Genomic DNA, 26116 nt, shown 5'->3' on the forward strand with positions numbered 1-26116 from the left:
CTAGATTATACACAAGAGGTGAAGTCCTTCGACAAAAGCATTAGCCTTATAGGCTTGCCTAAGTTGGGAAGTTTCCCTAGCAAATTTGCCTGTGTTAAACATAATAGGCTTAGCTGTGCTAGAGAGCTGATATTTGATTTTATCCCTATCAGGATGATTGGCTACCAGCTCTAAACTGCCCTTTGCAAATCTCCTACATGGAGGCTCCACTTGGGCCTGGAGAAGCACAGACCTTCAGACTCTGAACACCAAGAGGTGCAGAGATGAGGATTGAGGGAATCCCCACCAGGGGTGGAAGAGGAAGGAGGACTAGATCCTTGGGCACTGAGGTCAGGTCCCCCAAGGTAACACGAGGCAAACACCTGTACTTGGGCATACCGTGAGTGTACTGCCCCCCCTGCTGCCCAGTGGATTCCCTGGCTGAGGTGGTCTAAGATGTGATGTTGGAAATCTTTAGGATTCTGCTTCCAGGAGATTTCAACATCGATGCCTTAATAGGACCAAATTGGGACATCATGTCTTTCATGACAACCATCAAGCTGTTCCAGGTTGTCACTGGCCCAACACAGGGCTGGGGGACCTATTAAAATGGCCCACCAGTGAAGACTTATGGAATCCGAGCAATTCCTGAATGAATTGGGACATTTTTCAGTAACTAGAGCTGGCAATTCTGTTGAGTCCCTTGTCACGCTGTGGAATGGGGAAGTGCTACAGGCCACGGATACAATTGCTTCTGTGTGCCCTTTTCTGCACTGTGGAGCTCAGAGGGCTCTCTGGTGTTTTGAGAGCATTGAGGGCTGCTGAGACAGACCCTTGCTTTTTAATGGGTTGATTGCTTTCTGGCTTCCTCTTGTGCTTCTACTGTTTAGTTTTTGCTGTTTTGTTTGCTTTTCTGAAAATGTTCTGTTCCCTGCCCTTATCTGTTCCTTATAGATCTCCCCCTCCCTGACCCTTCTCCCCAAAAAAGACATACCTCAAATGATGGATTGCGTCCATGGAGCTCGAGAGCAACAGTGCAGAAGGAATCGGGAGCTTTTCCATCACCTCCTAGGAGAAAACCAAGTGGGCAGAACAGAGCAAGTGAGGGCCAGGTCCCCACGGACTCCAGTAGGGCTGCTCCACCCCCAGTCCTACACTTCCATCCCAACCTGACCCTCCGACTGGTTTTGTCTGAGCCCTCGGGCACCTTGGAGCCCTCTGCATAACCCTCAGAACAGGAGTTACAATTCTATACTATCATGGGTAGAAGTAGTGATCCTATTCTAAATGGTTGCATAGTCTTTCTTTCTAAGGCCTCCACAAAACCTCCCCCAAATTCGAACCCTGGGCTCTCCACCCACCGCCTCGCTGACACTTCCCCACTAGATTTCTGGTGCTGCCTCTCACTCACCACTATGGCCCGTGCCAATTCCTCCTTGGAGCATGGAAGCTCCAGTTGCTCCTGACGGTTCTCATTAATAGCCGTACATAAAGCTGAGATGCTGTCGAGGAAGCGGATGTCCTCTTTGTCATCCCGATTGATCTGGAGGTAGGAAGAGAGTCAGGCTGTTAATCAGGGGCGTTGTTCATTAATATTCTTTTCTTCTCATCATAATTGCTCAATTGTGATTATTCAAGATTTTAATTTAAAGAGGAATTCTTCTGGCTACAAATAAAAAAAACACCAATTAATTAAAGCCCGCTTTTCTGCAGGGAACAGGACCTGAGTCATTCTGGGCTGATTCATGGTCGCACGAGTGAATAAGAAGCAACCAACTAAAGGGGCAGAAGCCAGGAAGTGGAAGCTACTTTAAAAGAAAGGAGGAGGAGAAGACTAAATGAAGACACAGCTGCTGAATGGGCGTTACTTCTGAGTAAGCGTACCGTAGTGTAGGCTCTTGTCCATGGGGATTTTTATGGGGAATATAGCGGTGGATTTAGTACCACTGGCTGAATTGCACAGTTTTAATGCAGCTTCCGCCTGACTGCTGAAAGGCAATGGCTGGGCAGCCCTAAAGGTCTCTTACATGTGAGGGGAATATCTCTGCCAAAGTGTTTGCTTGCTTGTTTTTACCTTCTCTCCATCACGGATATGCTCCAGAATGATACTGCATGGGTCCTCATCTTTGCTTGAGGAGCAGATGTCCTTTTTGGTCTGTGATGCAGATTCTTGGTGGGGGGAGGGAACACACAGATCATGTAGACATAAAGCTCCATCACACCGGGGGTTAACACTCTCCCTACCGTCGCTTCTCCACCTGTGCTTTCGTTCCTCAGTTACTTCCTCTTTTCAAAAGAGGAAGTACAGAAGGAGCACGAGGCCCATTGAGTCCACTGTTCTAATGGCGCTGCTTCTCCTGCACACAGCAGGAGAGAGAGCAGCAATTCCAAGTATAAAAAAAATCGGACTTAACGAGGTTTTTTTTGTCACGCAAGGAAGGCCAGAAAGGGCAGACGACGTCATGTGAGGGACCTGAGCAAACTCCGTGAGTGCCCAGTAACGAGCTTGTCAGATGGAGCTTATAGTCATATCCCCTTCCTTCACCAAAGGCAGAGCCAGATCCTTCTCAAGGAAGCCCACTTTACCTTACTAACCTATAGTGCCTTTGTTTGAGGCCCTTGGGGGGTTGTTTCAGGAGTGGGGAAGGGATATGAGTGGACACCTTCATTCCTGCCCTCCCTGGTTTGCCCTTCCTATTCTTTTTATTCCTAGTGGAGTTGGGGCGGGGGAGTTCTATTTCCTTTCCTCTCTTACTCATAGATCCCTGGAGGAATCCTCTCTGTTTCCCTCCAACTAGCGTGGAATTAGGGTGACCATATGGAAACGAGGACAGTGCTCCTGTATCTTTAACAATTGTATAGAAAAGGGAATTTCAGCAGGTGTCCTTTGTATGCATGTAGCACCTGGTGAAATTCCCGCTTCATGACTACAGTTAAAGCTGCAGGAGCCCTGCCCTCTTTTGTATCTGGTCACTCTAGCTATACTAGAGATAATTATACGATTGCTTTCTGGTAAGTCCTTTGTCGACCATATAGGACACTATTCCTATATCAGCTGCAGTAGTTGCCCATCTGTTTCCAGGCACAACTGAAGATTCTGGTGCTAACTGTAATATCTGAAGGACCACTTCCTCCCATGCTAATCTGCCCATAGATCCTCTTTGGATGCCCAAGAGAAGCTAGGTTGGTGGGCACAGAGTTCTCTCTGCATGGAGAGAAGCAAAATGGCCCAGATGATGCCAAGGGGTGGGGCTTAGGGGTGGGGTGGGGCTTCAGCTGTTCCACCCCGATATCATGCAGCTGTCCAGATTGATGCTGGTGGACAAGCTGATCACCAGGACCAATCCTGTACCCCACCACTGTTTTAGACATGATCAGCCACCCCTCTCTTTCAGCCCAACTGCCATCAGCATTCTTTAAGCTCATAGGCTTTTGTGACACACTTTCCCAAGATGTGGAGTTCTTCCAGTTCATGATGGCAGCCTATCTATTCCCTTCCAGCTCCCCCTTTGTTTCCATTAAACCCAACAATGATCTGGGTGGGTTGGTGGGTCCCCCCTCCCACTTTTCAGGTTTTCCATCAATACTTTTTAACTTCTTCAACTCTTGCGGTTTCCCCCAAGCCTACTGACACCTCCCTCAGGTGTGTGCATAACGTCATTTTATTTATTTATTATTATTTATTTATTGCAATTTTATTCCACTGAATAGCCGAAGCTGACTATCTTGGCTGGATAAGTAATGGTGCTGCACTTTCCTGATGAGCTTCCCCCTCCCCTCCCAAGTCCTGGGCTTCTCCTCATCTGCACTCAGGCATCTCTGTGGGTTGCAGCCTTTTTCGTTGCCTTGCGCAGATGCATCTCCCTGGGCCACGATGTTGGGAACTCCAGGGCATTGTCCCCCATTGTCCACCAAGATGGATTTTTTCCATGGACAAAAGGGGAACCATCTCGCCTTTGGGCTCAGCCCACCATCCTTCGGCAGGGGCCTGATCTTGTTCCTCTTCAGGAAAGAGGTGAACTGCCAGCCCCTGCGATTTCCGCCAGATGCGGCTGCAGCGGCTCCCTGTTCTTTGCTCCTTCCTCCTTTTTTTGGGTCCACCTTAGACTGGTGGGGGTGAAACAAGTGCTGCAGCTTGGACAGCCTGGAAGAGAGTGAGGAGAACCTGAGGAACGGGGCTTGCAGAGGCCTCCTGATCTGCAGGACTAAACTGAGTTTGGGGCTTACTGTGGCTGATGCTATATTGGATTGTGGGATTTTGCTGTGGCTTAGTGAGGACTTTCAGACAGGGAAAAATCACATTTCCTTGCCATCACTCTGCTTCCTGCTTCTCTTCCACATTTGAAACAATGTGAAATTACATGGGAGCTGTGATCCTGTGGCCCAAACAGTTCAATGGGACAGCTCCTTCTAGTAGGCATTTTGTAGCGCAACTTCACCTGCACATGGCAGGAAATTGTGAGGCTTATTTTATAATGCTAAAAATGGGAAATGGAGCTGGAGACTTACAGGAGTCTCATGGCGGCGTCATCATGACCCACAAATATCCATGAGCGGCGAGTCATGAGGGTGCTATAAATCACTCATTTACAGGAGCCCAGTGACTTGATGTCAAATTATTTTGATTGACTTGTACCCTACCCTGAGATGTTTTACATAGGGAGGAGGGTGGTCAGAAATATTCAAAGAATAAATTGCTGGTCTTCCCCATCCTTGCTCAATGAGATGGGTGGTGGTGGGGGAGGTATATGAGTTTTTCTCTGAATATCTGGGTCTTTTAAAGACAACCCCACCAGAGGAAGGAGCCCACTAGGGAGCATGGTGAACAATGATCAGACAAGAATGCAGAAGCTGCTAAGAAATTCCACTTACATGTCTCACACTCTTTCTCTCTGCTAATATATCGAAAACCAATTAGCTAACCAACTGTGATCCGAAACCATTTAGCCTCTTCTCACACTGAGCAGCTCTGCCCTCCTGGCTCATGAAGCAGTGGAGGACATGTCACAATGACCTTAGCAGCGTAGTAACCATGGGCATTATTGCTGTTCAGTGGCACTAGTCTTGGCTTGGCCTTTCATCCATGTTAAGCCTTTAATGCTTACACATGTGTTTGCTTTTCATTCAAGCTAGATTTGCACATGTGCTTACTTGGAATAGTCCACTTCAGAAATCAACGTCCTTATTTAACCCAAAGATCCCTATAATTAATTTATCATAATGCTAATAAAAGTATAACATGAATATGGGTGTTGGAATTTTTCTTAGGGCCAACACAAGGTCTACATTTGTGTGTGTTTTGTGATATAGAGTTGGTAACTGTACTTTGGGACCTATGGGGTCCCAGGCCAGGCCAGGCCAGGCCGAGTTGTTTTGACAGTGGAACAGTAGTGCAACCCAAGGCATGCTAGTTTCTACTGGTCAAAAGAAAAAAATGTTTTTGGTTGTTCTAGATGCCTCAGAAAAGAACGGTTGTGTGAAGGTGAAGGTGAAGGTGTCTGAGGTCAAAAAGTTGTAGAAGTCTTTCATTTTGGTGGTTGTAGTGAGTGGAGCTCTCATTTGTGGGGAGCTATCTACAATGTTGATTTGTTGGGAACTACTGTTGGGAACTACAAGCAAATCAGAGAGAAACAGTTCATGTTGCTCTCCCTTGACACTACTTTTGCTACATCCAAGGAAACTGTGTTTGATGTGATCATCCTGCTGTCTGATGTAGTCCAGTCTTGAATTCTATCAACTCAGTCTCTACAATGTGTAGAATGGCTCTTACAAGAGTGACATGCTACATTTTCAAGCATTTCATTAAAATGTGATGGAATTTTCTGCCTTTCCTCCAAATTGCTCCACATACACGATTACGTTCTGTAAAGTCTCCTCACCTTATTTGATGCATTTTATGAACCCTTTGGCACGGAGCTGATGTGTTGACAAGGGTTTATTGCATTGTTTTCTTTAAACATGCATGCCTCCCTTTATGGCTGTTTGTAAAATCTGCCTAACAGATCGATGCCTCCAACTTGCTGAACCTAATCAGATCCGGATCTGGTCAGTGCTTGGATGGATGATGACCTGGCAACTATTTTTATGTTGCCTTAAGTCACATGATGGAAGGAGCATATAAATGTAATCAACAGAGCAACTGGAGTCCCCCCCCCTTTCTTTAGAGAGGCAAAATGCTTTACCCCAAGAGCATTATTTCATCTTACGTTACTATCATTTAATCAGAGGCATTCTTTTGATTGTCATGTTTTACTTTTTAAGATGGATCCTGCTTTGGGAACATCTCTGTCTCTCTTTCTCTCTTGGCTGCAACGGGTCAAAATGTGTGCCTGCTAGACTGACCTTTCTGCCCTCCTTTGTTCTTGAATACACCATGAAAAGATTGACTTCCTTTTCCCGCATTCACTTTGAACTCAACCTGATGTTACAGGATCTGCTACCTGTGTCTTCAGTCACATTTGCACAGAAACCCATTCCTATACAACATGTAATCAAAGGACCTGGAAATACCAGAAACTTAAGCAGGGGCATGGCATGCACAGTAGATTGTATACAGTAGTTAGACAAAGTGGAGAAATTAGCTCAAAAACACTGACAAAGCTTAAATAGAAGGGATACACATTTTGTTTTTAACACAAGTATTTTCAGAAAGGAAAATTTGCTTTCCCTAGATCACCAAGGGGATTGGCACACAGAAGTCCACAACCCCAATATAGTGGCTACACAGACAGAGACTGGGTTCGGATGTCAGGATAACCCATGATGGTTTAAATAACCCACTATGGCTTATTTAACCCATCGTGGGTTATATTGTGTTGTCCGGTGGGGATTTCTTTTTTTTAACCCATGGTGGTTTATTTGGTCAAAATAATGCACTCTGATAACCCACGCTGTGCAGAGTGGGTTATTTAACCCATTGTGGGTTATCATGTCATCTGGAAGGTAACTGGGTTATTTTACTTGCCTACAGAATCACGTGGCAAGAGCAGTAGAAACTCCTGCCATTCTTGCCCAGTGGGGTGTGATCACTATTTGCGAGCGTGCACAAGCCATTACCCATACCCTGTTTCCCAGCTAATCACAATCCCTCAGGGATCTCAGGCAGATGGCCAAACTCTAAGTGTGGTTGGGCAGCACCACTGAAATGGACATTTCCTAAATGCAATGATGAGTGCTTCATTGGTGGGGGTGCTGGGAATACTATTGGGGAACACAAATCTAGGCATCCTCACAATGAGGTTAATCAAAAAATGCAATGACTAGTTCGCACGATCATAGAGGGGGAAATAAGCCATCTTGGTGTGCCGGGGGGAATTTGCATAAGTACGCTTGGCAGCATGGCTTCTTGTGTCATGTGAACCCTGCCAGGGTTCCAGAACCAATGGGTTGGTAAAGGTTTGGAATACCAGAAAAGAGCAGCAACATGGGTGGGGTGGGAGGGGGGAGTTGATGTAAAAAGCAGGTTAGATGTAACTAAATGGTAGAATGAATAATCTAGAGAAAATGAATATTCACTAGAATGCTTTAAAACAAGCTTCAATAGGATAAGATCTAGATATTATTTTGCAAAGTCAAAATCTATGCGAATGAGCCTGGGCTTGCTACATTGAGTAAGGAAGGATTCGTATATACCTGTAACATACTCAAGTTTGGAGGTCAGTTCTGAACATGTACAGGTATTATGCAATTGAAAAGTGCCTTCTGGGCTGCTTCTGGGTGTGTGTTACCTTTGTCCAAGTGAACGGAAATTATATCCTTGCACATGTGACTTTGGTAGTGTGTGTTTTCCTCGTACATTTTTTTTAACACATTCTTTTTTAATTACTTGCAGATTTGGGAAAGAGATTACTGTCAAATGCCTTCTGGCATATGAAATACTTTGGATGACTTCTGTTCTTGCCACTTGCAATCATTTGATTGGCAACCTCTTACAACAGACTGTTTTGTTTCACAGCAGTAGCAGGCAAAGTTTTTGTTGTTGTCATAGGCAATAATTTAAACACCATTCTGTTGCAATGAGGTCAAGGACTAATAAAATGTGATAAGGTGTTTTATTGGACTTTAAAAAATGGAATACGGGACGTGGCTGTGACAGCCTCTGGCTTATCTTATACGTGCTGAAAAATGAAAGGCACATGATTTATATAACACACCTGTTAGAATAAGGCATAAGGTTAGAGCAGTTCAAATGCTAAAGAGCAAGGAAATGAGAGAGGGTGGTGAATGACCAGAACAGGAATGTTAACTCTGTGCTACAACAAGGTACAGTAAAAGGAACTGGTATCCCTATAAAATCAAACAGCAGTTGATATGCCTAAGAAAGAAGAGAAGAAGAACACTGCCTTGCCATCAATCATGGCCTGTTTTTGTTTTGTTTGGCTGTTCATGGCAAATTGAAATCTCTCCCCTCCTCGTGTCTTCTAACAAGCTGAACAACATAATCATAAGACTTCAAATGATCATAAGTGGATGAGGATGTGATCTTCATTTTTAATGTCTGCTATGTCTTTACTTCTCCTTTACAACTATGCCAATGCCATGGGTGGCATGTAAAAGAGAACACCCTCGGCCTCTGGAATGCAGGAGGTAGAATGCAGCCAGCAAGCCTCTAAGCCACCGCTCTGCAGCGCTTCCAAAAATCCAGATAGTTGCTTTCTTTCTCAGCAGACACAGTTGCCCTGGAATCTTAGGACTTGCCTCATTTGCTTCTATGGCTGGGATGGCCATTTTGTCAATTTTTAGATGAACAACAGATTATTGACATCAGTTAGTTTTAGGGATATCTAGTATTTTATAGAATTAAGCCTTTATTGCTAATACACATATACAGACAGCGGGTGAGTTCGGACGATTGCAGTGAGGGAAGCAACCATCACGGCTGCTCCCCCTATCGCATGTGCTGCACACGTGACCACCATTTGCACTATTCGCCATGCTGCAGGGCAGGTGGGTGTGTCATCCAAACCTGGTGTGCAGTGTGGCAGAGGTTGTACCCACCCTGCAATATCTACTGCACCTCGTAGGTTGGAGCGTGGAGACGACCTCACCCTGCAGTGCAGGACACTAGATTCGGACGATTCACCGATCCACGCTGCGGCGTGGGAAATAATGCAAATGGTGGTCATGCACACAACATATGCAGGGGCAGCAGCCACAATGGTTCCTCTCAATGGAGGCAGTGAAAAACTCTGCAAAAGTGAGTAGATAGTTTCTATGCTACCTGTACTGAAAGAGGTATCTGAAAACAATTAGCTACGCCAAAACCTTTAGCCAACCATTCAAATGATACACATTTCTTTCGTTAAAGACCCACACTATCCCACAACAATGATCTGTCACAAAGGTTCCCACACTAGCCCCTGGCATTGGGGTCCAAGTCTGACCCAACATTATAACATTCTCCAAACATTTCGCTCCCTCAGGCAAAGGACAAGATGGCATCTCTCCCCTTTCCATCTACAGAAGCTGACCAAACTGGCAGTGAAGTCTTATTCAACACCGGTGACAGGACTGCAGCTGAGGGCAGCAAGCCAGCTTATGGGGTGCAGGGCAGGCCACATGGCACACACAGCTCTGTCCTCCAATATCTTGCTACTAGTTCCCATCTCTCAGTGTCAGGTACCTAAAACAGCTGCCTCCCTCCATCTGATGATAGAGCTGGCCCTGCTATTCTCTTAAGTGTCTCATATGTGCCAAGCAAGGCACTTCTCTGAAGAGAAGATCAGGGAGAGTAACTTCCATGAAAACAGGCTGAAATATTAACATCCATTCAGATGCTTTTGACAGGTTTAATCTAAGTCAGGGTTCTCTCCTCTCAAAGTTAGAGCACATGTGAAGTAATAAGGAAATGCCCTTTAACCTGCTCGGAGTGTGCTTCCCTCATCACTGAATAATGACAACCAGACGAGAATGACTTCAATGTAACACACATACACACACAGAGGGTTGGACACAGATTTATTAATACCTAGAGTTGTTGTTGTTTATTCATTCAGTTGTTTCCGACTCTTCGTGACTTCATGGACCAGCCCACGCCAGAGCTTTCTGGCGGCCGTTGCCACCCTTAGCTCCCCCAAGGTCAAGTCTGTCACCTCCAGAATATCATCCATCCATCTTGCCCTTGGTCGGCCCCTCTTCCTTTTGCCTTCCACTTTCCCTGGCATGAGCATCTTCTCCAGGGTATCCTGTCTTCTCATTATGTGGCCAAAGTACTTCAGTTTTGCCTTTAATACCATTCCCTCAAGTGAGCAGTCTGGCTTTATTTCCTGGAGTATGGACTAGTTTGATCTTCTTGCAGTCCAAGGCACTCTCAGAATTTTCCTCCAACACCACAGTTCAAAAGTATCTATCTTCCTTCGCTCAGCCTTCCTAGAGTAAACCCATTAAAATCAATGGAACTTAGTCATTCAAGTTAGTCATGACTAACTGAAGGTCCATGTGAATAAATCTGGATCCAACTGTATGTAAATTAAGCACTGGCTTTTGGGGATGATTTCATGTAGACCATGAAAAGAAAGAACCATGAATTTAAGGTAACCGGATTTATTAACGTTCAAGCAGGGTACATTAATATTCTAGAGTGAAAACCTGTATATTGTTGGAATAAACTACATATGATACTCCTGTAAATAGTGCATTTTCTTCTAGAGCAGTGGTTCTCAATTGGTGGTCCGTGGACCCCGGGGGTCCGCGTAATCCACCCAGGGGGTCTGTGGCACCATTCACATATTAGCTCTGCAAGGTCTGCATTTTAATAAAAGAAAATATGCCATCTCCCGTGCTCCGTTTGCTTCGACGGTGACGTTATGCGCGAAAGCACCTGCATGATTTAGCGACTAGCTTCAGAGATTACTTCCCTGCACCTAATCCTGGAAACTCATGGATAAGGAATCCTTTTGAATGTGGTGATGTACAACTAACAACTCTTATCTGCGGAAGACAAAGATGCACTTGTTGACGTGACTTGTGATGGTTCATTGAAATCATTTTTCTAGGAATATAGATTGGACCAATTCTGGGTGAAGGTTTTTCCTGATTAGAAGAAGTTAGGTGAAAAAGCTTTGAAACATCTAGTTCCCTTTTGTTCCACATATCTTTGTGAACAAACATTTTCGACATTTTGTTATATGAAGAACAAGCATAGAAATTGGCTCGATGTTGATCCAGATTTGAGATTAAAAGTAGGAAATATTGAACCAGATGTGGAAGGGATTGTTCGGGACAAAAAGAGGCATGATTTCTCCCATCACATTTAGGTTTAGTAGCTGCTAGATATGTCATAATTTGTTCAATTGTAAACTAGGGGTTAGTAAAATTAAATTCGTCTTTATATTCCTAACTAAATCATTGTAATTTTTTTTGTGGTAATATCACAAATTTTATGGTCTGTTTTTTTTAGTATACCTAAAATCCTTTGCTTATTAGGGGCTACCCCTTATTTTCTCTAAAAAAATTGCTTCGCACAGGTAACTACCATAGAGATAACAAAATTTTCAAAAGTAGGGGGTCCATGGCTTGGAATTTGAAACACAAGGGGTCCGCAGTAATTAGCTAATTGGAAATCACTGTTCTAGAGTTTGATTTGAAGGGCAACACATGCCCCTTAGTGGTCAAATGAAATTATTACATTTACCAGTAGTATGAATTTGGAGTCTTCCTTACGGTTCTATTTTTATTTGCATGGACTGTGCCTATATGGCCACCTTGAGGCCCAGCATTCGGCAAAAGGCAGGATACAAATATAATAATAATAATAATAATAATAATAATAATAATAATAATAATATATGTTTTGATGAATAAAAAGCTATTTGTGTCCATCTATGAATCCCCAGTGAGGGAGACAGAAACTGCTTCATTCCAAAAATGCTTTTATTCAAAGGTTTCTATGCAGTGCAATTGAGGTAGATGTAATACAAATACGTGACTAAAATGTGATTGACTGGCTGAAATGTGGTAAGGGATATTCTACACTTCAGGAGCATGTACAAACGTCCACACCCTCTTCTATAATCAGAAATAAAATGCCATTGCCAGCCTCCCATTTCTGTTCTCACAGTTATGAAATCACCACTCCATACGCAAACAAACTTTGCATCTTTTCCTCTTCTTTAATCAAACCAATGGGGGCACCAAAAATTAAATTAAATTAAAAAAAAAAAAAAGGTTAAACTGAGGCCTGGAGTCACAAACTGTGGGAAAGGTTCTTGGCCAGGACATAAATTTCTAAGAAAGATCCTGCAGAGGAAAGATCTTTTCTTCCCTTTCTCAATAGCTTGGGTATTGCAGCCCCTTCTCCTCTGGCTACACACATCCTCTCCATGTTGATTTAGATATAAGTTCCATTTGGTCTAATGAGGCTTAAACCCACAGAATTGAGCAGAGAATTACACTACAGAAATGGCTAGTCCAATAATCCATTTGGGCCCTAATCCACAGAATTTTACAAGCAGCTTCTCAAATGTGGGAAAGCTATTAAGCAGTGTTTAATTTCCAAAATACAATGTACACAAAGCTCCAGGTTTCTGCCCATCCCATCCTAGTAATTCCAGATGTTGAGTGGGGTGGTGGCGGTGGCCAGATATGCTGAAAAAGCATTTTTCCCAGGTTGTGAAATGATCCTGCATCCTGGTACTCAAGTGGTTCAAGGGCTCAGCCTTGGGAATTCCTGGCTGGTCCATGTTAACCTTTGAATGAGCCCAACACTTTCACTGTGAAACTGAGAGCAATTTGCTTATAGCTGTAAATAATCATTATCCCTTCTATTTCCAATGTTCAGGCATGAGTGATGTCTCTTACATAGCCAAAATGACCCTAACGAATAACAAGAGGGAGGTATCAGCAAGCTTGGGAGAATCTCAAGATTTGAAGAAGTATGCACGCACACACACACACACACACACAGAGTTTAGATACAAAATCTTAAGGGGAACTGGAAGAAGCCCAATGAGGTCAGAGTGTGCTCATTGACTCAGGGCTGACTGACATTAGGAGTAGGGAGTGGGATTGAAAATAGGGTGCGAGGTGGAATGAAATGGAGTTTCTCATTTATTTATTTATTTCATTTTTATACCGCCCAATAGCTGAAGCTCTCTGGGCGGTTCACAAAAATTAAAACCATGAAGAACATAAAAACAACCAACAAATTTAAAACACAAATACAAAATACAATATCAAAAGCACAACCAGGCTAAAACCACACAGCAAAAATTAATATAGGTTAAAATATGAGATTAAAACAGCAAAGTTTAAATGTAAGTTAAATTAGGTGTTAAAATACTGAGAAAATAAAAAGGTCTTCAGCTGGCGATGGAAAGAAAGCAATGTAGGTGCCAAGCGAACCTCTCTGGGGAGCTTGTTCCACAACCGGGGTGCCACAGCAGAGAAAGCCCTCCTCCTAGTAGCCACCTGCCTCACTTCCTTTGGCAGGGGCTCACAGAGAAGGACCCCTGTGGATGATCTTAAGGTCCAGGCAGGCACTTATGGGAGGAGGCGTTCCTTCAAATAACCTGGCCCCAAACCGTTTAGGGCTTTAAATGTTAATACCAACACTTTGAATCGGGCCCGGACCTGCACTAGCAGCCAATGAAGTTGTAGAAGGACTGGCATGATATGATCTCGCCAGTCAGTCCCTGTTAGTAGGCGGGCTGCCCTGTTTTGTACCAGCTGAAGTTTCCGGACCGTTTTCAAAAGCAGCCCCACGTATAACGCATTGCAGTAATCCAAACGAGAGGTTATCAGAGCATGGATAACTGTAGCTAGGCTATCTCTGTCCTGATAAGGGCGTAGTTGGTATATCAGCCTAAACTGATAAAAGGTGCTCTTTGCCACTGAGTTCCCCTGTGCCTCAAGTGACAGTTCTGGATCCAAGAGCACCCCCAAACTACGGACCCGATCCTTTAGGGAGAGTGCAACCCTGTCCAGGACAGGACAAACATCACCTCGCCGGACAGATGAACCACCCGCTAACAGTACCTCCATCTTGTCTGGATTGAGTATGAGTTTGTTAGCCCTCATCCAGTCCATTACCGTGCCCAGGCACTGGTTTAGAACAGCCACTGCCTTACCTGGGTTTGATGAAAAGGAAAGGGTGTGTCAAACTGACTGGAACAGTAAACAGAAGCACTTTACACTGCAACATTTTGTTGCAGGTTCCATTGGATATTCTAAAAGTTTAGCTTAAGGCTGTGTCAGTAGTGCACTCCTGAGCTTCGTTGAGTGTTTCCTCTTAAGGTTGCTACATCGTTTTTCCTGCTAGGACTCCTGTATCTTTAACAGTTGTATTGGGGAGGGTGAGGTTAGAAACAGTATAAAAAACAAAACAATCTAAGTAACAGCTGTCTATATGAGTAATGTTTTGATCCAGAATGAAACACATACACAAATTATTATGCAAGGCTGCTATGGCAAGAACAAGTAACAAACATGCCACAAGTTGTAAAATGTGAGTCACAACCTACAATGAAGCTGATAAGTATGGATAGGGTGATCATTTATGCATCATCCAAAAAAGAGGCTAAAGAGGGCACCAATTTGTATATACAGATTTATATATAGCTGCCCACCCCAAGTATGGATCACACCATCGAAACCCACTGGGTGACTTTGGGCCAGTCACAGACTCTCAGCCCAACCCACTTCACAGGGTTGTTGTTGTGAGGATAAAATGGAGAGGATTATGTACGCTGCCTTGGAAAAAAAGGCGGGATATAAATGCAATAAATAAATAAATTCAGGCAGAAATTCAGCAGGGGAAGCTTTCTGCAGCACCCTTAGAATTTCTGTCGGTCAGCCAGCTATTAAAAGCATAGCAGCACTACGAGGAGGAGGACGGGGGGAGAGAAAGCTGATGGTGAACATTTCCCCACTTTTTAAAGGACCTCCATTTAAACGAGGTCTCAGAAACAGGAGGCGTCTCAACCGCCCACAGACAAGCGAGAAGCCGCTGCGAGAAAAGGGCTTGGAGGAAAAGGGGGCGTGGTCTCGTCTCTTCCAATCCTTTTACCCGGGTAGCTTTCGGCTGGACGGGGGTGCCTCCTCCCCTTTAACTATCTCAGCCAATGAGAACGCTGGTTTATGCCTACGACTGGAAGGTTGAGATTCGGCTCTTTCCCGAGGCGGGGCCGCCAAAGCGCGATTTGAGTTGGAGCCGTTGCCGGGCAACGGGGCCTCCCTGCAGCACAACAGCCCCTGGGACCTGCCCGCCGCCGCAGGGAACCCGGAGGAGACGCGGCTGAGCGACAGGCGCTCCCCCACCCACAACCCTTCCAACATACTCCCCAACGCCCCCACCCCGGTATAATATTCAGCGTAGGGACAAGCAGACGGTAGTATCCAGCCATGAGCAACGAGCAGGTGAGGGATGGAAAGGGGGGGGGGCACATTTCAGTGGGATTTCCCCATTCTGATAACTCCCCCCACCCCATAGCGCTTCATAGCTCCCGGGATCGAATTAAACCCCCGACACCTGAAACTCTCTGCTCTCCCCCTTCCCACGCTGTTCTTGGTGCGGGGAGAAAAGTGCCTGGCTTGCTCTTGTGTTTTTAAGGCAGGGATGCGGGACGCTGAAGCCCTCCTCCAGATGTGCATGGACTGCAGTTCCCATCATCCCTCACTATGCTGGCTCGGGCTGATGGGAGTTGCACCCCAACGAGAGGAGGAGGAGGCCCTCACGTTCCCCCACCCCGCTGTTTTAAGGGTACTTTGATCTACAGGAACCAAAAGAGGGAATTTTGCAGAGCCGTGGAGATCCCCAGATGATGTCTGCAAATGAAAGTGCTGCTACTTAAAGGCATAGGGGCAGGGGCTGATATATAAAGCTGACATGTGATATCCAGGTCTCTCTTTTACTTACTTTGCAGAATTTAACATGATTATTAGTCCCCGCTGTCTGCCAGCCTTGATGCAAACCGATTTCTTTGCACTTTTAGGGAGGCTGCCAAGAATCTCTACCACACCTGGGATTCCTTCCTTTTCTCCTGGTGTGAGAAAAGGCATTCTGCATGCGCTATGTGCGTAAAGCTCCTCTAAGCAAGGAAGGACTCTGGCCCAATCAGTCAGTGGGGATGGGAATAGCCCATATGGCCCTACAACCTCCCTCACTTCTTTTATAATGCAGAGGGTGTATGTGGGATATGTGACCCTCCTTATAGACTCCCACCAAGCTTCCCAACCGGGATGCCTAGAGGGTATAAATCCTTTATTTATTATTATTTACTACATTTATAACTTCCAAGTACATTAATATCTACTACATTCTTTGAATGAGCTCAAGGTAGTGTACATGGTTTCCCCCCCTCCATTTTATCCACACAGGGGAAAGATAGGTGAGAGGCACTGAGAGAGAGAGAGGTTTGAGGTCACCCATTGAACTTCATGGCTGACTGAGGGTTTGAACCCAGGTCTTCCAGGCCCTAATCCAGGGGTATTGAGCCTCTTTCAGCCTGGGGGCCAAATTCCATTGTGGAGAAACTCGGGGGGGGGGGCTGCATTCCGTTGGTGGGTGGAGTCAAAGGCAAAAAGGGCAAATACCAGCTCGTTTTAGCTTTAAAGCCTTTACTGCTGCTAACTAAGCTTTAAGAGAGGCATTTCAACCTTTTAGAATGGAGGAAAAACTGCACAAAAGCTGGGAAGTCACCAAATGGTCAGGGGAAAGGGAGTGGGGCCAGGGCAAATGGGGGTGTTGCCATTTGGGGAATGCTGGAGGGCTGGATTTGGCCCCCAGGCCAGAGGTTTTTCACCTCTGCCCTAGTCCAATGTTCTACTTTCCTTCACCACACTGTTCACTCGCTAGCTTGCACTGTTCTCTCTCACTCTCCAGACGTTGCCCTTTGTAATCCATTCCTTCACATTTCAATCACTGAAGTCCTTTCATTCACTGTCTTAGGTATTGCGTGCCCCTCCATCCTAAGTGGCTTTTTCTCCTGCCCTGGCTATCATAGCTACGCTCCTGTTCCTCCTTGCTCTTCCCCTCTTGTTAAGATGACCTTGTGCATTCCTACCTCAGTTCTTACTATTAGGAGCTTCTTCACCCTTTACTCAGCATCCATCTGGGGTTACCACTGAGCATATGTATTTGATAAAAAGTTGCAACCTGTCCTGGGGTTTCTGACTTTATTTATTTGATTTGATTTGTGTGCTGCCTTTCTACCAAGAAAAATGGCACTCAAGGCAGCTTGCAATAATGAACATGATTAAAACAATAAAACCAATAAAAACACAACAATAAAAATATATCGCATCAGTATAACTTCAGGCATGAAGGAGTCTTCTGCAAAGTCCTCTCCTGTGGGCCTCACTGGCGGGCTCACCCAGCAGCAGTGCTCCTCCAGCTGATTCCAGGTGGCCAACATTTTAAATTTCCTACACTTCCCTAGGGCGCCCAATGTAGCATTGCTGTGGTGCACGTGGGAATTTTAAAACCATCTGGGAAGAGTCCCCAGGGTAAGTGTTGGCACTGGTGGGCCCTGCTGGAGTGGTGGATACTGGACGCTAATGCGAGCCCTGTGTATGGAAGGTGTTCCTTCCATCAGGTCGTCACATACACACTTTACATTTTTAAGTGTGTGCCTAAAAAAGAAAAGAACTAATATGTGAAATGGCTTTCAGACCTTCTGTACTCTTAGGAGTGACTGCATTGCCTTCACCAGATTGTTGTGGTCACACATAACAAGCACCTAACTAAATGTCATTAAAACTACAATTTTTAATAGGTTAAGTTATTTGTAAATCAGTAGTAGTTATTGCTCCAAAATTCCTTCCTTCCTTTCCTTTTGTTGCTGTGGTTTTAGTTGTCAGTTTTCTCCCACTAATTCTCTCCTCCACATAGCACTCACTCACATCCTCTCACTAGCTCATAGCTTCCAGCTCCCTCCTCCACAAGACTGGAGGAGTCCACAAGACTCCACAAGAGTTAGTTGCAGTAAATGTACAAAAGCGAGCTGTGGTGCCAATTGGTATGTTGTTGCATGAGCAGTGGACCACAGATCATGTCATCAAAACTACGAAGAGGCCTGAGAAGCTATGTCTACCATAGGCATCGGATGCAGTAAGCTGTTGCCTCAGGAGCACACCAGGCCACGAGAAAGCAGTTCGTTTTGAATGAAGGTTGCTCTAGCATAGAGATGCTCTCCGGATGTTTTAGACTACAACTCCCACAATCCCTGAAAATTGGTCATGCTGGCTTGTGCTTAATTCAAAACATCTGGAGGGCTCCAGCTTGTCTATCCCTGCCCTCGCATGTAAAATAGGGGCCATAAGATCTGACCTTGGGGAAAACCACACAGTTACCACATCTTATCTCTAGTGCCATTCTCCCCTGAGGGTTTGTAAGAAGCTTACCGGATCAGACCCAGGGTTCATCTAGACCGGTATCCTGTTTCCTATGGAATCCAGTTAGCCGCTATGGGGAACAAGACATTGGATTAAGATGGACTTTCGGTTTGATCTAGCACAGTGGTTCTCATACTTTTTCAGGTAACCGCCCCCTTGGTTCCACAAACTCATGCCCAGTGCCCCCTACCCTACCCTATAAAAATCATTATTCAGAATAGCGGTTTTCAACGACCCACTAAGGAAGATAATAACAATAAAATTCAAAATAGTAACAATTAATTGAATATTTGTTCAAAATTCAATTACATTTTTTTAGCTTATTCAATTAAACATAATTGATGAACTTGATCCAGTGATAACATGTTTTCAAAGTCTGATAGTCACTTAGCAAGAATATTAGATATCACATTTAGTAACTAGGGTAGAGTACCTCACTATTCTGTAAATTCTTAATGTGATGGATGGGCTTGATGAAGTGATACCAGTTTTCCAATGTCTGGTTTAAAGTCACTTAACGGTCTAAAGTCACTGTCTTAAATCACCATGTTTAGTAATCTGGAATCGATTTCTTTGCTTGGAGAGAAGTAGGCAGACCACACTAAAACCACATTCCTCCAAATATGATGTTGGAAATGCAACCAGGAACTTCTGAACCACTCTCAATGCAGGATAGCGATCAGAAATTTCCTTCTGTAACCAAAACTCCTGGTACGGAAAAGACCACCTCGAGCGCCCTCCTGCCGCCCCTTTGCCTCCGAGCGCCTCCCCTGCTGCGCCCTTGCCTCTTAACATCCCCTATGCAATCCCACCGCCTCCTTTGGGAACCACTGATCTAGCAGGACTCCTTCTACCTTCTTAACTTATCTCTGTCTGGCAAGGTCACTGTCAAATTTAAAGTCTGGGAATGCATGACTGGGTATCCTTCCTTTTTTGCTCCCTCCGTTTCCCTTATTTATTGCCTAGAAGTCTGCACTGACACTACTAGCAACAGGGTAGGATAAACAGGGTCCTTTGAGCAAAGGCTGGTTATACTTTTTATACTGTATTTTGTATTTGTGTTTTTAGATTGTTGGTTGTTTTTTATGCTCTTCATGGTTTTAATTTTTGTGAACCGCCCAGAGAGCTTTGGCTATTGGGTGGTATAAAAATGATATAAATAAATAAAGGCTTTGTAGATCAGAACAGCCCTAGCCTACAGTATGACATTGGTGGTGTCTCCCATTGCTCCATGCTGTGCTCAGTTGTGAACTGTACTGTTAGCTACTGGGCTCTCATCACTTTTTTGTATATCAGTAACATAGGCCAGGCTTGCACAACTTTTATTTCTCTGCCTATGTAAGGAATTTAAATAACCCCACTCTTTCCCTCCAAAAAGGAGTAGCTCAGAACAGCTTATAAAATATAAAAAGTATAAAAACAATAAGTAACCATTAAAACACATTTTCAGGCTAAAAAGCAGCAGCAAAGACAAGAGCACAAGCAGCTAAAATGTATGAGTAGACCCATTGAAATGAATGGGATTTAAGTTGGACTAATGTTGGATATAACACAATAAATCTAAGTAACAAATGCTTGTTTAAAAAGAAGTGTTTTCAATTGATATTGGAACACAGATAAAGAGGAAGGTGATATAAAACGGGTGGGCACTGGTGGCCCTCCAGACTTCAGGCCTACAACTCTCATTGGCTATGCTGGTTAGGGCTGATGGGCATTGTAGGCCAAAAATCTAGAGGGCCAAAAATCGGCCATCCTTTCTCTAAATAAAAGATTTTTTCAGTGCCACATGTAAAAGTCCATTTTAGACCTCAGCCCCAGCCATCGATTCAATGATTGCTGGGAATCCCAGACTATCTCTATATCCTTGTTTGTCTGTTTCTTCTTCTCTTGTCTAAGCCTCTGATTAAGCCTCTTTAAAGCGTACAGAAATCAGAGATTGAAACCAGATAAGGGGTAATGATAGGATAAAATGATTTCATGTAAGACCTGTCAATGTAGTAGACCCAGTGTCCTCAGAGATAAAAATGTGTGCATATCATGTCTGAACGGCAGAGGGCATTCTTACACTACCTTGGCTATGAACATTTCAGCAAGTAAGCCTTCTTACTTAATGTTACTCTAGAATAGGCAGAGGCTTTTTTTTTCTTTTGAAGTGGATGGAACTTCTATTTTTTTATTTTTTGCTATTTTGTGTAAAGTAAATAGACTGGTTTAACTTTTTATATGTGTGTGAGAGATGTTTTCTCTTCCTCTCTGACATTTACTTAAACATTCATGCTGTTTGAGGAAGGAGCAGGTGGTGTAGCCATATTTGTTGAAGGAGACTTTTAATATATTCGTCTCATTAGTGGAAAGTTGATTGCAGGATGACATCCTCTAGGAAAACAAAAATGCAGCCCACGCTCTTCAAAGTCAGGCATTTAAAAGGGATCTAATCCTCCTTGCAGCTGTTCATATAATTTTTAAATTAGTTTTTGAAATGTAAACTTAAGCAGGCAGTTTGTATGGGGTGGGGTTTGGGATGGGTTGGTTTCCTCACAGCATCTTAAAATGCCAAAGTCCTTTTTCTTACAGGCATTTCCAGTCGAGACAAAGCAAATCCATTGCATAAAATGGTGTAGGTGGGGTTATTCTTGGAGTTATTAAACTTGAATTCATATTTTCTTCCAAAATCATGGATTATTGAATAGCAGATAGGATATTAGTTGAGTGAACAAAGCTGTTAGAAACTGGGAAGGTGCATCCAGATTTATGCTGGATCAACTGTGCTGATGGATGTAGACTTCCCTGGCCCCTGTTTCCCACAGCAGTCCCTCCCCACCCCTGGAAATGCTACACAGAGAATCAGGGGACCCTGCTGAATGGGGTAAACTATGGTGTAGGGGGATCCCCAGAAATTGGGTGGAAGGACCTTCCACGAGCAGAGCTCTTCCTTTCACAGAAGGCAGATCCTGGATCCATTCCAGGATCTTCATAAAATCATGTACTATACCTTCCAGATGTGTTGGATGACACAGTGGCCATTCTGACTGGGGATGATGGGAACTGAAGTCTGGAGGGTGCCAAGTTGGGGAAGGCTGTGTTATATGGTTAAACTTACCTTAAAGACTTTTTGCTGAAATCTAATCACCCTGCTCTGGTGTCTTTAACATCAGCCTGTGGTATAGAAATTTAGTGAAGCTCAGATATTAAATGATGATCACGCTTCACTGGCTTAATTTCTGTGGCTCACTCCAGGCATCAGTTTAGCCAAACCATGGCTTATTTAGTCATAGCTAAGAACCCTCACCTTGGTTTGGGATTTCAGATGTACAACAGGCAAACCATGGCTTAGAATCTTCATTTTCCCACCTGCTCATAAAATAACTTGTGTTTCTGATAGTGCAGCAGTCTCTTGAGGCAAAGCAACAGCCTTACCTTTTGTTTGCCAATGGTTTGTAAATTTAGACCTAACAGCAAATGAACAGTTAATGCAAACCACCATCAAACTGTATTTGATATCCTGCTTTGATAGTCCCTTGCAAATCCTGGTCTTTGAGGTTGTTATAGATCAAGTTTGGACATTATTCTAAACCATAGTTTAGGGCAGTATGAATGAATTTGGGTGAACTTGGGCTATTTTATTTATTAATCACATTTCTATACCAGCCAAAGTACTCTGGGCGTTTAAAAACAAAAACAAACCTAAAATACAACACAAACTGTATAAAACCTCCTCCTTCAGCATGCACCAAAGGAGGAAATTGGAAACCGCCACTTGTTGCTATGTCTGACAAGGACAACCTCTGATTAGTTTAAACTATGGTTTATTGTTGGAGCAAGCCAACATCAAACTGTGTTTTCTGATCCTGTCTTTTCCAATAAAATATAGTTTAAACTATCCAGCATTCTCAGTTTGGACATAACAACACACTGCAGTTAGTTTAAAGCAGGAAGCAAACACGTCCAATCTCTTCTTGTGGTGCATACCAGTTTATTAGCATAGTGCTAAACTGTGGTTTAGCTGGTGGTTCAGACAAAATAAAGTGTCAGGTAGCTGTAAAAGTCACAGGAGGAGGGCTAGTTAAAAAATAGGATTCTGGCTGGACATCAGGAAAAACTTCCTGAGTGTTAGAGAAGTATGACAATGGAACCAGTTACCTAGGGAGGTGGTGGGCTCTCCCACAGTAGAGATATTCAAGATGCATCTGGACAGCTATCCGTTATGTATGCTTTAATGCAGATTCCTTTATTGAGCAGGGGGTTGGACTCGATGGCCTTATAGGCCACTTCCAACTGTACTGTTCTATGGTTCCCTGTCCATAATGATTTCTCCACTCATTTTGGTTAAGGCAACTCTGTGCATTATTCATTCTATGTGTATGTATGGAACTTCTTTTTCACTGAACTGAATGGGTAAAACACTTACCCAGGAGCTCCATGTGTGTCCCATAATTCACATGGGGCTTTGGATAGATTTTGCATGCATTGTTAGCAAAGTCCAATTTTAAAATGGATGCATTGCAATATTTGAAACCCCGTTTTGGAGAATTTCAACTTTTTATTTCAGAAGATGTGCCTGCTAAATTGTTTGAGAGACAATGGTTTTATTTAATGGGTGGTTCATCCTTTAGTTAGTGGTTTCAAAATCCACAGAAAGGTCAATTACTGACTCCTAACTAGAAGAGTGTGAGTTATTGCATGCTCGTGTTTGGCACTCACAGAAGTTTGTGGGACCTTTCCATAATGTTGACAACCTCCAGGACATCTTCTGTGCTTTCCCCCAGTAATTTCGCTTTTTTAAAAATGTAGGTAATGCAGTATTTATAATTGTGGGATGTCCCCAGTGTGTAAAGCTGATGTAGCACTATAATTCTGCCACTTGATGGCACTGTTTCATTGAACTTAATAGCATTGCTGAGAGGGGAAGTTTTTAATTCAAAATCACATGGTCGCCATCTAAAGGAGCCTGCTGTAAATATGGAAAGACTCCAGAAGAAGAAACCCTGGTAAGAGTGCAGGCTTCCCTCCCTCCTTAATGTAGAGACACCCTAAGTTGTCTTTCCCTTACATTGTGGGGAATTTTCAATGGAGTCAAGTACTTAGGATGTAGAAAATCTGGCAGAAGGCCATTTCTTTTACTGATGCTAATGAAAGCGTGCCCTTCCATCCATCATTTCAATTTGCTGCTTTCAAAAAGTCTACTACAGAAAGGGGAGGAAATATATACCTTTTCATGGCTACTGAATGCACTGAAAGAAGATAGAAATTGCATATATGTGATAAGTAACAGTGCAAGCCGATGCATGTTTATTCAGAAGTAAGCCCCACTGTCTTCAGTGGGCTTACTCCCAAGTAAGTGCAGTTAGGATTGCAGCCTGAGACATGTTTTAAACTTTCATATGAGGAGTGTAATTTCTGCCTATTTTCTTCTTCACAGCCCAAGCCACCCATCAAAGGGAAATTAGAGAAGACAACAACAAAATTTTTACCACAGGTGGATAAGGTAATTTTTTTGCTAAACATCTTTAAGCATTCAAGTTTACAGAAAGAACTGTAATGAACAGGAGATGCACAACAGCATGCCTCTTCAATAGCTTACTGATCTTACTAGTCCCATTCAGAAGACACCTTAAACCACGGCTTTAACCATGGTGGTTAAGCCAGAAAGCCAGGCTGTGTTCAGAAGGCACCTTAAACCATGGCTTTCGCCATGGTGAATAAGGCTTTTTGCTTTGTTCACCATGGTTAAAGCCATGGTTTAAGGTGTCTTCTGAACATAGGCCATCTTTCTGGCTTAACCACGGTGGTTAAAACCATGGTTTAAGGTGTCTTCTGAATGGGGCCAATGTCAAAACAACCCTCTGTAGTAGGCTAGGCTGAAGGAGTTACTGACTGGTCCAAGGTCACCCAGTGAGCTGTATGTCTGAGTGGACACTTGAACCTGAGTCTCCCCAGTCATAGTCTGACACTCTAACCACATGTGGCAGGGTTTGCACAGCCTTTCTGGCCCTGAGGGCCACAGCCAGTGTCTAGTGGGAGGCCCATGGCTGTACATGTGCCCACGAGCGTGCACACACTCACAGATACATTCACCGCCACTAGCAGGGCATGTAGTTTCTACACCATCACAAACAAGGTAGGGGATCTTTTTTCTACTCAGAAGCAAGTAGGACTGAATCACTCAGCAGCACTTCTACATAGCATCCCAAATACCAAGCCTCTGCACGTCTGCTCAGTAGTAAGCAGGACAAGTGTCTGCATATTTACTCAGAAGTAAGCTGGAATCACTCAGCAGCTTCCTCCCCAGAGCCTACCCCCTCTCCTGGCAATGTAAATCTCTTCTCTCTGATCAGCGGCTGATTGGAGATAAGAGCTTTTCCCAGCAGAGAGAGGTGCTCAGACTTGGGGAAGAAGTGGCGGGCAGCTCCGCTGGGCTGCGTGAGGAAAAGTGTGTGGAGTGCTGCTGGTTTTGCAGACCACCGTGGGAACGGCAAAGGGCTGCACCTGGACTGTGGGTTGTGTACCCTGCAGTACCCTATACTGGCTCTCCCACTCATTCCAGTGGCATGCTCCAGGTAGCTATCAAAATAGTCATTGCACCCAACAGTTTGATTGACACCGTCCTTGGTAAATGATGCCTGAATTCTGTGGAAGGGAATGGGAATGGCTTTGATGCAAAGACCGCCACAAATAGCAAAACATTGTGTGCCAATATAGGGGGAAAACCACTTACAGCGGTTTCAATTTTCCCATGCAAAGATGGGAAGGCACGTCCACATCTATCATGTGGTAACGTCAAGGATTGCATCACATTGTTTGTACAGGTGTGGCCGGCTGCAGGAGTGCACACATCCTCCTTCTCCATGCATCTGTGGCCACGTATAGACCTTGGAACAGTGGCACTGAGTGCAGACTGATGTGTCCATAAGGCAGGCAGGCTTTTGGGCATGCTCTTATTGTCCCTCCCCAGTGCAAGGTTGTGTACATTGGATAGCTAATTCTGGGGGCACAAAGCCCTTAGTGACACCACAAACTGTGATTGCTAGGCTGGGGGAAATCCAGCAAGAAAGATCCACAGATATAAGCATCCTTCTGCCTCTTTTGCCAGTGCAGATGTGCATCTCATCATATAGCTCATCCCGACTTATAGAACTAGCTGCAGCATGTGTATTTGGAGATGCAAGTTGTTATGTATGACCAGTTGCCCATGATTACAACTGGATCGCCAACTTTAAAATCACTTCACTGGCTGCCAATTAGTTTCTGGGTGAAGTATAAAGTGTTGCTTATTACCTTTAAAGCCCTACATGGTTTGGGTCCAGGTTACCTGCGGGATCTCCGTCTCCCATACAATCTGTCCTGTACACTCAGGTCCTCTGGGAGGGGTTTACTTCAGTCAGCCACAACTAGGCTGGTAACTGTTACCCAGAGGACCTTTTCTTCTGCCGCCCCCAGACTGTGGAATGGCCTGCTGGAGGAGATTCGTCAGCTTAATGCTCTCTCTGAGTTTAAGGCCTTAGCTAGACCAGGCTATATCCCGGTGCGAACCCTGGGAGCATCCCTGTACGTCCAGATGATGCACAGGGGATCCCAGGATCAGGGAGGGATCATCCCTCCCTTGCCCCGGGAGACAGCCCTCCCTTTTGGGTCTGGTTTTTCCACGGTCTCGGGCTGAGCCCGAGACCATGGAGCGTGTGGCCCGATTCCGTGGGTTTACCCGGCTCCGTGCGATTACTCGCGAGGAGCCAGGAGCACTGCGCCCATCGGGGGTAGGATGGGGGGAGCAGGGAAAGTAGTTAAAATTTAAAAAAACATCCTTATCTTT

The 26116-nt window shown here is 44.4% G+C and overlaps 1 protein-coding gene across 1 annotated transcript in view; it reads left to right on the forward strand.

The window, feature by feature from the left end:
• Positions 1-15318: 15318 nt before the first annotated feature.
• DNAH7 (dynein axonemal heavy chain 7) overlaps positions 15319-26116 on the forward strand; it is a 163477-nt gene continuing 152679 nt past the window's right edge. Inside the window, exons 1-3 of the mRNA XM_063118294.1 lie at positions 15319-15333; positions 23729-23794; positions 24645-24918. Coding sequence (XP_062974364.1) covers positions 15319-15333; positions 23729-23794; positions 24645-24918 — 355 coding nt within the window. The remainder of the gene's footprint in view (positions 15334-23728; positions 23795-24644; positions 24919-26116) is intronic.

This window comes from Elgaria multicarinata, chromosome 2 (genome assembly GCF_023053635.1).
Source record: "Elgaria multicarinata webbii isolate HBS135686 ecotype San Diego chromosome 2, rElgMul1.1.pri, whole genome shotgun sequence".
Lineage (NCBI taxonomy): Eukaryota > Metazoa > Chordata > Lepidosauria > Squamata > Anguidae > Elgaria > Elgaria multicarinata.